Raw genomic sequence first — 17,204 nt, 5'->3', positions numbered from 1 at the left:
TTCAGAGAACGCTGATACAATAGCTCTATATTTAGCAATTATATACAATCGTTCGTTCACAGAAAGCTCCGTACCTAAAGTCTGGAAAATTGCTCAAGTCTCACAAATACCCACAAAGGGAAATAGGAGTAATCCGCTGAATTACAGGCCCATATCACTAACGTCGATTTGTAGTTGGGTTTTGGAACGTATAATGCCAACGGCCTTGTCGCAGTGATAACACCTGTTCCCGTCAGATCGCCGAAGTTAAGCGCTGTCGGGCTTGGCTAGCACTTGGATGGGTTACCGTCCGGTATGCCGAGCGCTGTTGGCAAGCGGGGTGCACTCAGCCCTTGTGAGGCCAATTGAGGAGCTATCTGACTAAGAAGTAGCGGCTCCGGTCTCGAACATTGAAAACGGCTGGGAGAGCGGTGTGCCGACCACATGCCCCTCGATATCCGCATCCAATGACGCCTATAGACTGAGGATGACACGGCGGTCGGTCAGTACCGTTAGGTTCAAATGGCTCTCAGCACTATGCTACTTAACTTCTGAGGTCATCAGTCGCCTAGAACTTAGAACTAATTAAACCTAACTAACCTAAGGACATGACACACATCCAAGCCCGAGGCAGGATTCGAAGCTGCGACAGTAGCGGTAGCTCGGCTCCAGACTGTAGCGCCTAGAACCGCACGGCCACACCGGCCGGCCAGTACCATTAGGGTCTTCCGTGATCTGTTAGGACAGACTTTAGTTTAGTTTTAGTTTGGAACATATACTGTGTTCGAACATTATGAATTACCTAGAAGAAAACGATTTATTGACACATTGCACTTATTCAGAAAACATCGTTCTTGTGAAACACAACTATGTAGCTCTCTATACTCATGAAGTAATGAGTGCTATCGACAGGGGATGTCAATTGATTCCATATTTTTAGATTTCCGGAAGGCTTTCGACACCGTTCCTCACAAGCGTCAACCAAACTGCGTGTCTGTGGAACATCGCCTCAGTTGTGCGACTGGATTCGTGATTTCCTGTCAGAAAGGTAACAGTTCATAGCAAGAGGCGGAAAGTCATCGAGTAAAACAGAAGTAATATCCGGCGTTCCCTAAGGAAGTGTTATAGGCCCTCTGTTGTTCCTGATCTATATTAACGACAGAGGAGACAATGTGAGTAGCCCTATTAGATTGTTTGCAGATGATGTTGTCATTGACTGTCTTGTAAAGTCATCAGATGACCAAAACGAATTGCAAAATGATTTAGATACGATATCTGTGTCGTGCGAAAAGTGGCAATTGACCCTGCATAAAGAAAAGTGTGAAGTTATTCACATGAGTACTAAAAGAAATCAGCTAAATTTCGATTACGCGATAAGTCACACAAATCTTCAGTCGAAATTCAACTAAATACTTAGGCATTACAGTTACAGATGCCGTAAATTGGAACGATCACATAGATAACGTTGTGGGTAGAGCAAACCAAAGGCTGCGATTCATTGGCAGGACACTTAGAAGGTTCAAAATGAAATTCGCAACGCTAAAGTAAATTTCGAACGTAAAATCGATCGTTAGAACACAAAGGTTATGTTTGTCGACTACAACCCCGTCTACCACGAATGAGAACGATGGTTTGAGGAAACAGTACGTACTTTTTGACATAGAATCCGAATATGCAATAAAAATGCGTGTTTCTCACCAGGAAATACAAAGTTGACCTTGTCTAAGCGGGCAGGTTGGTTAGTCGGCGGCTAGGTGCAGTACAGACATATGTCCCCTTTACTAATATCAACTTTTCACGTAGAACATTTTTTTTTCGTATGATGCATCACTTTCGGAATTCTTAGTTGTCTCAAGTTAAAACAAACACCCTGTGTTTTAGGATAGTTTCATCTATTGTTCATTTTAAGCTGAAGAGTGTATTAATGACACGATTGAATTATTTGGCTTGTGCATTTGTAGATCGCCTAGCGATGTGAGCACAGGACTTTGTAACGACTGTGGTTTTCTTATTCCGACCCGGCCGCTGTGGCCGAGCGGTTCTAGGCGCTTCAGTCCGGAACCGAGTTGCTGCTACGCTCGCAGGTTCGTATCCTGCCTCGGGCATGGATGTGTGCGATGTCCTTAGGTTAGTTAGGTTTAAGTAGTTCTAAGTTCTAGGGGACTGGTGCCTTCAGATGTTAAGTCCCATAGTGCTCAGAGCCATTTGAACCATTTGAATCTTTTTCCGAGCAACGTTAATGTAGTTAGTAAAGTAACTGACATCACTCATGAAATTTCAACTACTTCGCTTGATCTTGAAGAAAATACGAGGCCTGTTCAGAAAGTAAGCTCCGATTGATTGCCAAATTGAAACCACAGTGAACATCAGAAATGTTTTACTTGTAACAATTAGCTACACCTTTCAGCTACTTCTCTACGTAGTCGCCGTTCTGACTTAGACGTTTGTCATAGCGTTGTACCAACTTTTCAGTAGCCTCATCATAGAAGGCAGCCGCCAGTGCTTTCCGCCAATTCTCCACGCTGGCCTACAGCTCGTTGTCTGTGTCAAAATGTTGTCTTCAAAGACAGCGGTTCATGTGACCAGAGATGAAACTCAGGGGGAGACAATTGCGGACTGTATTGTGGGTAATCTAACATTTCCATTTGAAAACGATGCAGGAGCATCTTCATTGCCCCTGCAGAATGCGGCTGAGAATTGTCTTGAAGAAGAAACAGCACGACAGTTATGTAATGTTAGCTGCATAGCTTCAGGCGAAATTTCTCACCAGGCCCTCGTACTTGGCGGCAGACACTATTTTCTAGACATCTTTACGCACTCACTGCGAGCTCAGAAATGAGAAGAGCGACGTGATGCTAACTGGGGTTATACTAGAGACACTACCCAACACATCTGTGCAAAGCTTTATCGGATTTTCATAGTCGTTTCCATTTCGCGACCGATCGGAGCTTACTTTCTGAACGCCCCTCGTATATACCAACAGCTGTAATTTTATTTAATAATTTTATTTAGCCACCAGTTTCGGTGCCTCATTCACCCCATCCTTAGGCCCCTACACACGTAGCTAGATAAGTCATCTAATCGTTTGCGCTATTATAGGGACTACTATGTCCAGCTGGATCCCGTAGACCTTCTCGGCAGACGTGGACCCTTCACAAGCTACAATAGAACATACGATTAGATGACTTAGTAGTAGTTACGTCTCTAGGGGCCTGAGGATAGTGCCAGTGAAACTGGTAGCTAAATGGAAATGAGCGTATGGCATCGTTGGCTGGGAGGCCACATTCGGGGAAGTTCAGCCGCCAAGTGCAATTCTTATCTCATTCGACGCCACATTGGACGTCTTGGGGGCCGGCGATGAGGATGAAATGATGGTGAGGACAACACAGCATCCAGTCCACGAGCGGAGAAAATCTCCAACCCGGCCGGGATTCGAACCCGAGCCCGCTTGCATGGGAGGCAAGCACGTTACCACCCACCTAAGCAGGTGGACTGGTAGCTAAATAAAATTGCTAAATAAAATTACGGCTGTCGGCATCTATTTTCTTCAAGTCTTCGACCAGCCGCAGTCCAATTCCATCTACAGAAGATGGAGTTACAGAAAACTTTGCTTCATAGTCTGCCTGATCTTGGATAGCCGAGTCACGTATAGTAGCACCTCATTTCAGTCAACAGGACCTGATCAAAATTCTGATGCCTCGTCTTTCACGGTGCTGAGACAGTTACTTAGGCTGATGACGCCAGATCACTACAATTTACAGAACTTTGAAATCTTTTCTGTTACGTTCAGATCCATGGACAGAAGTTTCAGTGGAAAAGAGGTCACTACAATGGACACAGTGTTAACATTTGTAGGGGGAAGATTATACTCTGAATGACGGATGTTAAAACCATTTGCAACGTGTTTCAATTGCTGAGGTGTGTCAGCTTTCATATAAGTTACCGTACAACAGCTTGACCACTGTAATGGAAGAAGTGTGGAGCCTGATACTTCTCTTAATTGACTTGCAGAAAATCCTATAGAGCTCATTAGGCACCTCACAGCTCAGCTTTTGTATACGCTAACGAAAAGTAAAACACAGTGACATTAACCCGATCACAAATGCATGAAATAAAACTGGAAGAGCTCTCAATGTGAGCTATCGGCGCATGAAGGATTACTGGTTAATTCCTCGGTTTCAGCAGAACCATTTTGCAATGTACTATTTGCCCATGACACAACAGTTTTTGGCTTCGGTACTTCAATAGCTTAATACCTACTACTTCTCTCCAGAGAATGTCAAATGCTACTCTAAGGTTAACGTATTCTTGTTTCCAGTTTACAGTTTGGTGAACACAAGGCTGTAATGAGCATCGTCGATAGCAAAGTTCCCGTAACTATTCTCCTAGACTATAAGTAGCTTCATCTTTGCAATAAACACTTACCTGAAACATATTCTTGAGCTTCCCACTGGTGAATAAGGGACTGAGTTTGTTGCGCAAATGCCGCCATCTTTCGCCCTTCATGAAGAACAGTTGATTCTCCAGTACTGGTTCCTTGAAGGAGAGAGGTTCTCGGTCCATGAAGAAATCAAAGTCTTTGACGAATACTTGACGAATGAGTTCTGGATCGATGACTAGCAAGCTGGGAGCCCGTTTGCGATAAATCCCTACGTAACGCTTATCTGAAACAAATATTGACATCTGTTTTGTGAGTCAAATAAACAAATGTGTACTCATTGTGGACTTCACATTCAAGAAGCTGATCACAACTGGGAAAATTATAAACGGGAAGAGAAAAGATGATTAATCACTGTAAATGTACATCAAAATTTTTCACAACCTGAATTGCGCTCTGTAAGTAGAAAACTTGTAATCTACTTCGAAAAGACACTTGAATCATCGTAATGAATAACAGTACATTAGATCCAATATATAGAGCATGTCAGAGTGTTTACATACGTAGTGGTGAAACTAAGAAGCGATATGAAATGGCACTGGAAGAGAAAAGGAGAATGAAAAACTTACATGTAATGAAAGGATTTTAGGAAGTTCACTTAATCTCTGAATGAAATGACACATAAGGTAACAGCGTGACAAGATCTAGAATATTGCCCCAGCGTTTAGAGTTCTATCAAGTAACCACGACAGAAAACATCTAAAGTGTTTTATCCTAGCCAGTAATGCCAACCGAGCCCGCTGCAAAAAAGGTTGGCAGCATCAAAGTCCGGACGCCGTCCGCATAAGCAGCGCCAGCGATACAGGAAATCGCCGCAAGTCTGCGCGCGCCACCGCTGGCTTCTGGTTTCTTAAGCGCTGGAGTCGCGAGCGCTAGGACAGTTCTGGATTCGCCGCTCAGTTGTAGACTCGCCACCGAATTGTGTACCCGCTAGTCAGTTGTGTGTTCATCGCAGCAGAGTTGTTGTTTGTCGTCAGCCGACGCTGACCTAGCCGCTCCGACTCGAACTAGACATATTTCTGTAGACCATGTTCACCACTGTGTTCTGTATCGTCGTTAATAAAGATAAGTACCGACTTTCATTTAATCCGAGTGTTTGGGTTTTCATCTTTCTGTTCACTGTTCCAGCGGACCGGTCGGCCCGCTATTAAAAGTGTGGCGGTGACTTCGTAAGCCGTTCACAGCGAATTGTTTGTCGCTACGAACGCCGCCACAAAATAAAGAAATCAGAGGCGCGCTGCTAGGATCGTAAAAGGGCAGCTTAGTCCCGACGATAGTGCAACAGATATACTCGGGAAGCTTAAATGGGAGCACTTGGGAGCTTGACATTCTCGCAAAACGCCGTTGACTAAATTTAGGGAATTATTTTTCGAGAAAGACCGTGGGAAAATCCTGCTTTCGCAGTCGCATATCTCTGGTAGGGATCGTGGGAACTACGTAAGAGGGCTTAGGGTGCCTGCAGAGATAAGTTGACGATCATTTCTCTTCCGCTCATAACGCCAACTGAGTACAACAAAGTCACTAATATTGACAGATAGACTACTTATGGTACTCTAGAGAAGACCAGAGAACTAATCTACCTGGCTCTTGCAAGTTCAACATCAAAAGTAAAATTTCTTAGGAAAAAGTAAAATTCCTTCGTAAAGTCTCTGAGCCTTCAGACATACGTACTAATTTTCGACAACGAGACAGTCTTTCCCCCACTCGCCTCCCCCCCCCAGTCTCCCTCCCCCTCTTCCTGCTGTTGTTTGACTAAATTCTGGACGGAAATTACGAACGCAAAATCAGTGTTAACTGCTTATCCTTCGCTGATGACTTAGAAACTAATATTAAGACTAAGACTGGAATTAAATATGTCAGAGAAAAATTCAGCAAGGTAGCGACACTGAGAAAACCCATTACTTTGAAATCTGCGTCAAAACTTCGTTTATATTTACCCCGTTATTGGTTGCGAACATCCGTAAAGACATTACATCTCACTGTAAAGTTTATTTCAGTCAATACTTACGGGATTATTTTTGGTTATACCGGTTTAGATTGTATGCTGTCAGTCAGTATTTCATTGAGGCTATTACTAGAAGAGCATTGACCGAAATAAACTTTGTAGTACATCAAAGCAGCACGGAAGTTCCATTGAAGATAAAATAGCGGATTGCTTTACAAGCATCCTTCTTCGGATTCCTTGGAAAAGTCATCAGAATTCGAAAATAGCACAAATTTAGAAACAGCCACCAAACTTCGAAAGACATTGAGAATAGCGTGAAACCACTTCAACAAAAAAAGTAATTCTGTCCAAACAAAAACTGCAGTATAAGGAAACAGTTCTTTAGCTTGAAGCAGTAAATGCATAAAAGGTAACAAAATATAATGCCCTGCGAGAGAGAATTGAATTCGGATGAAGCGGAGAAGTTCCCACAAGTGATGTTTGAAATTCTATGGCCATATTTATAGGGTGGTCAATAATAGACTCTCAAAAGATGACTCAACGTTATGAATTCAAAGAGGAGCAAAATCAGTTAGGGGCGATTTTCATGCCAAAATATCGCAGAGAAAAGGCGTAGTAAACTGTCTAGCCTTTGGAATACTGGTTACAAACCACAGAAGAGAATTGTATAGTTGTGGGCAGAAGAATGAAACAAAAAATAAATAATAGTGAATACGTGAAAATATTTTGGTAGGATAATAGGCAGAAACCGTCAAGCCAGTTTCCAAATTTAAAGGCGCTCTGTACGCGGACAAAACGAAAAATGAAGAAGGTAAGAAGTATATTCTATCAAGCAGTATATAGCGCCTTCCGGAGTATACACAGGTAAATATTTCAGTCACATTTGCAATATCTTAGTGAGCATGGCGCATTATCTTAGTGAAGTTAAAATCTTAATGGCACAAAGAGGCCACTTAGATTTTGATTCGCATGGGAGAGTCCGTCCAGTGTATGTAATCTCTCCAAATAAACTTTTAAAGTAACAGCGCCTTCCACACACTTAATGTAAACCAGAGTATATGAGTTTGTCTGTCAAAGTGCAATGCCTGAGGCTTTTAGTGAATACTGTAGCAGTATCTTACGGCAAAACATCTCACAAAATCCAAAGAAATTCAGAACATAATGTGGCACCAAAGTTAGTGTCCAGACGTTCATGAAGACGCAGAAACTGAAACTGGGATTAGCAAAGCACAAGCAGAAATGCTAAAATCTGTTTTCAAATTTTTCTTCGCAAAAAGAAGATACAAGACGACTCTTCCAGATCAGTTCTTGCACCACTGCAAAGATGGGTGACATAGATGTTAGTGTCAGATATTAGAAGCAACTGAAATCGCAAATACTGAACAAAACTCCAGAGCCCAGAGGAATCTCTATAAGGTTCTGTACAGAATCTGCGACTGATATAACACCTCCTTTAACCATAAAATCCTCACACCTAGAAGAAAGCAAAGGTCACACTCATCTACAAGACGGGTAGTAAACGTGATTCATAAAACAACTGTCAAGTGACATTCATCTGTTGTAGAATCTTTGAGCATATTCCGAGGTGCAAAGCAATTCCGTATCTCGAGCAGGATAGCCTTCTCTGTGCCACCCAGCATGGATTCCGAAAACATCCATCATGCAAAACCCAACTCGCACTTTTCTGACATGACATCCTGAAAGCCATGGTTTAAGGCAATGAGATAAATGCTTTATTTCATGAGTTCCGAAAAGCATTTGACTCAACACCACTCTAACTGCCGGCCGGGGTGGCCGAGCGGTTCTGGGCGCTACAGTCTGGAACCGCGCGACCGCTACGGTCGCAGGTTCGGATCCTGCCTCGGGCATGGATGTGTGTGATGTCCTTAGGTTAATTAGGCTTAAGTAGTTCTAATTTCTAGGGGACTGATGACCTCAGAAGTTGAGTCCCATAGTGCTCAGAGCCATTTGAACATTTTGAACCACTCTAAGTCTTGTTAACGAAAGTACGATCGTGTAGAGTATCAAGTAAATTTGCGACCGGATTAAGGATTTCTTGGTGGGAAAGACTTAGGAGAGTCACTGGCAGATGTAGAAGTAACTTCAGGAGTGCCCCAGGGAAGTGTGTTAGCATCACTGCCGTTCATATTGCATATTAATTGCGTGGCAGACAAGTTTATAGTAGCTTCAGATCTTTTGCAAATGACGCTGTTATCTATAGTGAAGTATTATCTGAGTAAGGCTCCACAAATATTTTGTCTGGCTCTGGTGGTATTTGAAAGTAGTGCAAATTTTGGTAATTTGCTTTAAATGGTGAAAATGTAAAATTCCGCACGTCACAAAACGTGATAACTTAGTATCCTGTGACTACAATATCTGTTTGAAAGTGGTGCGAATTTTGGCAACTTGTTTTAAATGTTCAGAAATGTACAAGTGTGCACTTCATAAAACGCAAAAATATCAGTGAGTAACAACCGGGATCACTCACCTTCTACAAATACCTGGACTCAACACTTTGTAGGCATGTGTAATGAAGTGATTATATACGCTCAGTAGTAGATGAAGCAGGTGAGAGACATATTTTCATTGGCACGATACAGGGAAAATGCGATGAATCTATAAATGAGACTGCTTCCAAAAAAACCTGTGCTACTGATCCTCGAATATTGTTTAAGTATGTGGGACCTATACGAAGTACACTCTCCAATCACGTTCATGCGACCACCTGTCAAAAACGTGTGTAACCAGTTTTTGAAGCGCGGACCGCTGCGAGACGAGCAGGAAGACTGACAGTGAGGTTCTGGAAGGTACCGATTGGGATGTGGATTCATGCCAACACCATTTGCGTAGCCAGCTGCACCAGGTTTCTCGTTTCCGTGGCGTGGATATCCTGAACGACGTGGTCCCACGGATTCTCGATTGGGTTTCAATCTGCGGAGTTTGGTGATCAGGGGCGTACGGTTTACTCACCTTGGTGCTCTTCGAACCACGCACGTACTTGCCTAAGTGTGTGGCACATTACATTGCCCCGCTAGTAGATGCCCTTGTGCTGAGCAAAAACAATCTGCATGTAAGGGTGGAGATGGTCCCCAAGTCTAGATGCTTACATGTGTTGATCCATTGTGCCTTTCAAAATGACGAGATGCCACCAAAACATTCCCCAGACTACAACGCTCTCTCCCACGTCAATAATTTCTCACAAGAACTATTTTTGTTGTGCTTTGTACGATTAGGGTCGTGATAGGAGCTCTGAAATTCACACCAACGCCTTGGCTGTCAGTACTCGCCAATACTGCCCCTCTAAATCTCCGAGGACAACAAGCAGTAACATATGAATGGATTAAACTCAAAAGATCCAGACGCCTACCTATTCATGAAACATTAAACAACTTACCAATCACTCGATTAAAATCTAGAGAACCAGCCTGGATAAACGCTGGCCAACTCGTCCTAGAAAGCTATAATCTAAGAGATGAATGGCGAAATCAGTGGACGGCGTTCCATAGTCATAAGAAATTAGGCGACATATGTCCGACCTTCCAACTGCCTGAAATGAAACAGCCAGGAAAAACATGGATCTTCCTCAACCGTATGAGAACTCGCCACTCCGTGAGCAAAGCAAAGCTACACAAGTGGGGACTTACCGATGATGACTAGTGCGACTGCGGAACATCGGAACAAGAACACATTTTGCACGAACGCCCAAGAAGGAATTTGCGGGTACCTGCAGAGACTTTGCAGAAGCAACTCCCGCAGCAATTAACTGGTTAAAATCCTTGGTTATCGAGATAAGATGAAAAATGGATCGTTCAACTTCTTCTGTCTACTGCCGGTTCTCCAGCTTCGTTTACTTCCTGTGCATACATACACTCCTGGAAATGGAAAAAAGAACACATTGACACCGGTGTGTCAGACCCACCATACTTGCTCCGGACACTGCGAGAGGGCTGTACAAGCAATGATCACACGCACGGCACAGCGGACACACCAGGAACCGCGGTGTTGGCCGTCGAATGGCGCTAGCTGCGCAGCATTTGTGCACCGCCGCCGTCAGTGGCAGCCAGTTTGCCGTGGCATACGGAGCTCCATCGCAGTCTTTAACACTGGTAGCATGCCGCGACAGCGTGGACGTGAACCGTATGTGCAGTTGACGGACTTTGAGCGAGGGCGTATAGTGGGCATGCGGGAGGCCGGGTGGACGTACCGCCGAATTGCTCAACACGTGGGGCGTGAGGTCTCCACAGTACATCGATGTTGTCGCCAGTGGTCGGCGGAAGGTGCACGTGCCCGTCGACCTGGGACCGGACCGCAGCGACGCATGGATGCACGCCAAGACCGTAGGATCCTACGCAGTGCCGTAGGGGACCGCACCGCCACTTCCCAGCAAATTAGGGACACTGTTGCTCCTGGGGTATCGGCGAGGACCATTCGCAACCGTCTCCATGAAGCTGGGCTACGGTCCCGCACACCGTTAAGCCGTCTTCCGCTCACGCCCCAACATCGTGCAGCCCGCCTCCAGTGGTGTCGCGACAGGCGTGAATGGAGGGACGAATGGAGACGTGTCGTCTTCAGCGATGAGAGTCGCTTCTGCCTTGGTGCCAATGATGGTCGTATGCGTGTTTGGCGCCGTGCAGGTGAGCGCCACAATCAGGACTGCATACGAACGAGGCACACAGGGCCAACACCCGGCATCATGGTGTGGGGAGCGATCTCCTACACTGGCCGTACACCACTGGTGATCGTCGAGGGGACACTGAATAGTGCACGGTACATCCAAACCGTCATCGAACCCATCGTTCTACCATTCCTAGACCGGCAAGGGAACTTGCTGTTCCAACAGGACAATGCACGTCCGCATGTATCCCGTGCCACCCAACGTGCTCTAGAAGGTGTAAGTCAACTACCCTGGCCAGCAAGATCTCCGGATGTGTCCCCCATTGAGCATGTTTGGGACTGGATGAAGCGTCGTCTCACGCGGTCTGCACGTCCAGCACGAACGCTGGTCCAACTGAGGCGCCAGGTGGAAATGGCATGGCAAGCCGTTCCACAGGACTACATCCAGCATCTCTACGATCGTCTCCATGGGAGAATAGCAGCCTGCATTGCTGCGAAAGGTGGATATACACTGTACTAGTGCCGACATTGTGCATGCTCTGTTGCCTGTGTCTATGTGCCTGTGGTTCTGTCAGTGTGATCATGTGATGTATCTGACCCCAGGAATGTGTCAATAAAGTTTCCCCTTCCTGGGACAATGAATTCACGGTGTTCTTATTTCAATTTCCAGGAGTGTATTTTCTGCATATATATTACATTATATCAACTCAATTGTATGTACTTTTAAAATATAATTCTGTAAGCCACTCGCTAAATAAATAAATACTCTCTACCTCCTCTGGCCTGGACCCCTTTGGTTTATGCTGCCCTGTGGGGTCCGCTGTTTTTCCAAGATTTAGCAATATTTGTATTAAGTTGCTGGCGGGGATGCCCCTTCTATCGCCACAGTCGTCGGTTAACCTAAAAGCGTCTGTCAATAATGTAAACTTTGTTCTATGTGTTACCCTATTTTAACTGTTTACATATCGTATTTTCTGAGGCCGAGATTGAGGAACACCCCAGAATTTCCCTCAATGTGCTTGGAAAATCGCCAAAAAATCACACTCAGGCTGCCCGGAATGCCAGACCGACGATTGTTAATCCGCTGCGTATAGCCCATCCGGTTCTGGTTCACCTCCATGTCTCGTAAGCTAGTGTACAACATACTATTATAACCTAACGCAGGGGGACAAGAAAGGAGCCTCCACGAAGAGTATGTGAATGCAATACACATACTCGGGCGTCCCCTGGGCGGTTGTATACCGGCTGATCCTTTCACTCCGGAAGCAACATGACAATCCTACAGAAAAGGACCTTATCAGGCCCAGCACTGACGATTATCTCTGTAAATACTGAAGGCCTGTCTGCATGCAAAGAACGTCTACTACAAGACCTCTGTCAGAAAGAGAAATGTGACGTCCTGTGTCTACAAGAAACTCACAGAGATAGCACACTCAAAAGACCCAAGATAAACGGCATGCGACTAGTAGCTGAAAGGCCACACCGAGAGTATGGCAGCGCAATCTTTACCAGGCCAAACATACAGATCCTTTCAAGCAGAATAAACGACATCAATGATACTGAAGTGCTAACCATTGAACTTAGTGACTGCACTGTTACATCAGTGTACAAACCACCAACTGTGGATTTTTCCAGCTCCAACGTAAACAATTTTAATAAAGACAGAATTAATTTTGTAATCGGTGATTTCAACAGCCACAGTACGCAGTGGGGCTACCAAGAAGACGACGACAATGGCACGGCTGTGATTTGCTGGGCCGAGCTAAACAACCTAAAACTGATACATGACAATAAACTGCCAGCTTCCTACAACAGTGGCAGATGGGGGAGAGGTTATAACCCGGACCTCATATTCGTTAGCCATCAAGTAACGTCCCAATGCTCAAAAGGAGTTTGCTCACCAATACCAAACACCCAGCACCGTCCAATAATGTGCCAGATCACATCTGTTGTTAAACCCCATAGCGTACCTTTTCACCGTAGGTACAATTTTAAGAAAGCAGAATGGTCAACCTTTCAAAACCTCATGGAAGATTCTATGACAATTTCGTGAAGGCTGTGCAGTGGTGTTCCAAGCAATCGATCCCTAGAGGATGCAGAAGCAATTATGTTGAAGGCCTTAGGCCAGAATTAGAGGATCAGTTGCAGCAATACCTGACACTGTTTGACGCAAACCCTCTATCCGCGGAAACTATCACTGCGGGCGAGCAGCTAACCGAGTCACTAGCTAAAACCAGGAGAGAGAAATGGCTGAGGACAATAAATGAATTGGACATGAAAAGGAGCAGTCAGAAAGCCTGGACACCCCTTAAACGTCTCAACAATGACCCGACTTTCTCTCCAGGACATGCTCCCGTCACAGCCGACCAAATAGCCCACCAGCTTCTCAAGAATGGGAAACCCGACACCAAAATCAGGAAGTCGGAGACCAAAATAGACAGGACTGAACACCAAGAAAATTCAACTCTGGCCACCCCTCTCACAATGGCAGATCTGGACAAAGCCATAGCGAAATGCAAGCTAAGGAAGGCCCCGGGCCTGGACGGGATTTTTGTTGAACAGATTAAACACTTTGGTCCCAACGTTAAACAATGGCTACTGAAACTGTTTAACAATTGCATGGAAACAGGTCAGATTCCCACAATCTGGAGGAAGGCTAAAGTTATTGCCATTTTAAAACCAGGCAAAAATGCTGATGACCCCAGAAATTTCCGACCCGTATCACTTCTCTGCCATATCTTTAAAATCTTTGAAAGAATACTCCAGGATCGCCTCTCCAGTGCCATAGAACCCTACCTAATCCCCCAACAAGCAGGTTTCCGCCCAGGGAAAAGCACTACATCTCAGGTAATTAACCTCACGCAGCTGATTGAAGACGGCTATGAGAACCGGAAAATAACCGCTGTCGCCTTTATAGACTTTACAGCCGCATATGACACCGTCAACTTACGTCTGCTAATGAAGAATCTGTATGCCATTACCAGGGACTTTAAATTCACATCCACAGTTAGAAGTCTGTTAGAGAACCGTAGGTTCTCTGTGGAATTCCAAGGGATGCATAGCAGGTGGCGGGCCCAGAAAAATGGTCTCCCTCAGGGCAGCGTACTGACACCCTTACTTTTTAACATATACACCAACGATCAACCACTGCAGCAGGTACGGAAAACTATATCTACGCCGATGACCGTGCTATGGCCGTACAGGGTGACTCCTTTGAGGACGTTGAGACAAAGCTCACGGATGCGCTAGACATGCTCTGTCAGTACTACGCCGACAATCAACTCAAGCCGAACCCTAGCAAAACACAAGTTTGCGCCTTCCATCTCCGTAACAAGCAGGCATCCCGTAAGCTGCGTGTCTTCTGGAAGGACACACTCCTCGAACACTGCGTTAACCCCAAATACCTAGGAGTAACCCTAGACAGGGCTCTGGCGTACAAACACCAAAATGAAGGTGAGCGGCAGAAATAATATTCTTCGGAAAATAACGAACTCCTCCTGAGGAGCAAAGCCAGAGGTAGTGAGGACCACAGCGCTAGCAGTTTGCTTCCCAGCAGGCGAATATGCAAGCAGTGTCTGGTACAACTCTACCCACGCTAAACAGGTCGACATTGCTCTGAACGAGACCTGCAGGCTCGTCACTGGATGTCTGAAACCGACGCCAACAGACAAGCTCTACCATCTTGCTGGGATTGCACCTCCTGCAGTGCGAAGAGAAGCGGCAGCCTATAGTGAAAGAGCGAGGGCTGAGATGGCAGAGAGCCACCCCCTCCACAAAACTCAGCCAGCCACCAAACGCTTGAAATCTAGACGCAGTTTTCTCAGAGCAACCGAAGATTTTAGCGACCAACCTGGATCTAGGGTGGAGAGATGGAAGCGGTCGGGAGAAGGGCACTGAATGGAACCAAAGGAAGAATTGGCACCAGGTTACGATGAGGACTGGGTGGTCTGGAGATCACTAAACAGGCTACGCACCAACACTGCGCGGTCAAGAGATAACCTTCTGAAGTGGGGATATTCTACTACATCTAATCTCTGCGACTGTGGAGAGGTGCAGACGACCCAGCACATGTATAACTGCCCTGAATGTCCTTCACACTGCACTTTAGAGGATCTGATGTTGGCAACCCCAGATGCTGTCGACGTAGCCCACTTATGGGCCAAATGCCTATAACATTTTGTTTCTGTGCACACATATTTGTATATATATTTTATATATATTTTCATATGCCTGTAATTAATTTTTTTTTCTGTGTGCTATTCATTTTTTTTATATTCCTGTATCCGTGGTGCTTCTGACACGAATAAATAAATAAAAAAAAACTAACGCACAATGCGTTAGGTTATAATACTGGGTCTACTAGCAGCGTACAAATTTGTAATAATTTTAAACGAATTGAAAAGGCATATACAGTGAAAAAAAACTACACTTCTATAAAGTATCTGGATTTTGTGAAAATTTTCTTCCCTGTTAGTCCATATGGAAATTTCTGTCTGTTGCTTGAACTCGATTACATAACACCACAAGAAATTAATGTACGATAACAATGGTCGCTTGGGCGATCTAGTTCACTTAAGAGCCAAAGAAACTGGTAGACCTGGCTAATATCGTGTAGGGCCCCAGTGAGCACATAGAAGTGCCGCAACACGACGTGGTATGGACTAGAGCAATGTCTGAAGTAGTGGTGGATGTAATTGAAACCATGAATCCTGCAGGGCTGTCCATAAATCCGTAAGAGTACGAGGGGGAGGAGATGTCTTCTGAACAGATCGTTGCAAGGCATCCCAGATATGCTCAATTATGTTCACGTCTGGAGAGGCTGATGGCAGCGGAAGTGTTTAAACTCCGAAGAGTGTTACTGGAACCACTCTGTAACAATTCTCGACGTCTGTGGTGTTGCATTGTCCTGCTGTAATTACCCAAGTCCGTCGTAATGCACAATGGACATGAGTGGATGCAGGTGATCAGACAGGATGCTTACGTACGTGTTATCTTTCAGAGTCGTATCTAGACGTATCAGGGGTCCAATATCACTCCAACTGCACACGCTCCGCATCATTACAGTGCCTTCACCAGTTTGAACAGTCTCCTGCTGACATGCAGGGTCTCTGGATTCATGAGGTTGTCTCCATACCCGTACACATCCATGCGCTCGGTACAATTTGAAACGAGGCTCGTCCTACCAAGCAATATGCTTCCAGTCATCACCAGTCCAACGTCGCTGTTGACGGGCCCAAGCGAGCCGTAAAGCCTTGTGTCTTGCAGTCATCAACGGTACACGAGCGGACCTTCGTCCCCGAAAACCCATTTCGATCATGTTTTGTTGAATGGTTCGCACTCTGACACTTGTTGATGGCCCAGCATTGGAATCTGCAGCAGCGGTCAGGTTGCAAATCTGTCACGTCGAATGATCGTCTTCAGTCGTCGTTGGTCCAGTTCTTGCAGGATCTTTTTCCGGCAGCATCGATGTCGGATATTTGATGTTTTACCGGGTTCCTGATATTCACGGTACACTCATGAAATAGTCGTGCGGGAAAATCCCCACTTCATCGCCACCTCGGAGTGCTGTGTCCCATCGCTCGTGCGCCAACGTTCAAAACTCACTTAAATCTTGATAAATTGCCACTGTAGCAGCAGTAACCGATCTAACAACTGCGCCGGACGCTTGTTGTCTTATATAGGCGTTGCCGACCGCAGCGCCGTGTTCTACCTGTTTACATACCTCTGTATTCGAATGCGCATGCCTATACCAGTTTCTTTGGCGCTTCAATATATATTGAAGAAAGAGGAGCGTTGTTATGGTCTGAATAGTTTTCTTACTACCTCTATCAGGCTACGGCGCATTGTACTTCATCACAAAAAAAAAGATGTTCAAATGTGTGTGAAATCTTAAGGGATTTAACTGCTAAGGTCATCAGTCCCTAAGCTTACACACTACTTAACCTAAATTATCCTAAGGACAAACACACACACACCCATGCCCGAGGGAGGACTCTAACCTCCGCCGGGACCAGCCGCGTACTTCATCACGTCACGCGCGTATCTTATAAACGATGATAAATGATCTTCTGTAACTGAAATATAATTCCTCAAAATTTGTCTGTACTGCCTTGAAACATCCTATACAGAAATGTCGTACAGTCATTCGTGTAATTGATAAACCCACGCAGAACAGCGCTGAAGCCATTGGCTATGAGAAATGCATACGCCAGGAGGTGTTCTTCAAAA

At 45.2% G+C, this 17,204-nt stretch overlaps 1 protein-coding gene and 1 pseudogene across 1 annotated transcript in view; one reads left to right on the top strand and one right to left on the bottom strand.

Moving 5' to 3' along the window:
• Positions 1–17,204, bottom strand: part of LOC126262846 (probable cytochrome P450 6a14) — an 86,815-nt gene that overhangs the window by 55,144 nt on the left and 14,467 nt on the right. Inside the window, exon 3 of the mRNA XM_049959712.1 lies at positions 4,405–4,643. Coding sequence (XP_049815669.1) covers positions 4,405–4,643 — 239 coding nt within the window. The remainder of the gene's footprint in view (positions 1–4,404; positions 4,644–17,204) is intronic.
• On the top strand, positions 196–313 carry LOC126263981 (5S ribosomal RNA; annotated as a pseudogene).

This window comes from Schistocerca nitens, chromosome 6, assembly GCF_023898315.1.
Source record: "Schistocerca nitens isolate TAMUIC-IGC-003100 chromosome 6, iqSchNite1.1, whole genome shotgun sequence".
NCBI lineage: Eukaryota > Metazoa > Arthropoda > Insecta > Orthoptera > Acrididae > Schistocerca > Schistocerca nitens.
The sequence above is the reverse complement of the archived record's forward strand: the minus strand, read 5'-3'. Positions and strand labels throughout refer to the sequence as shown.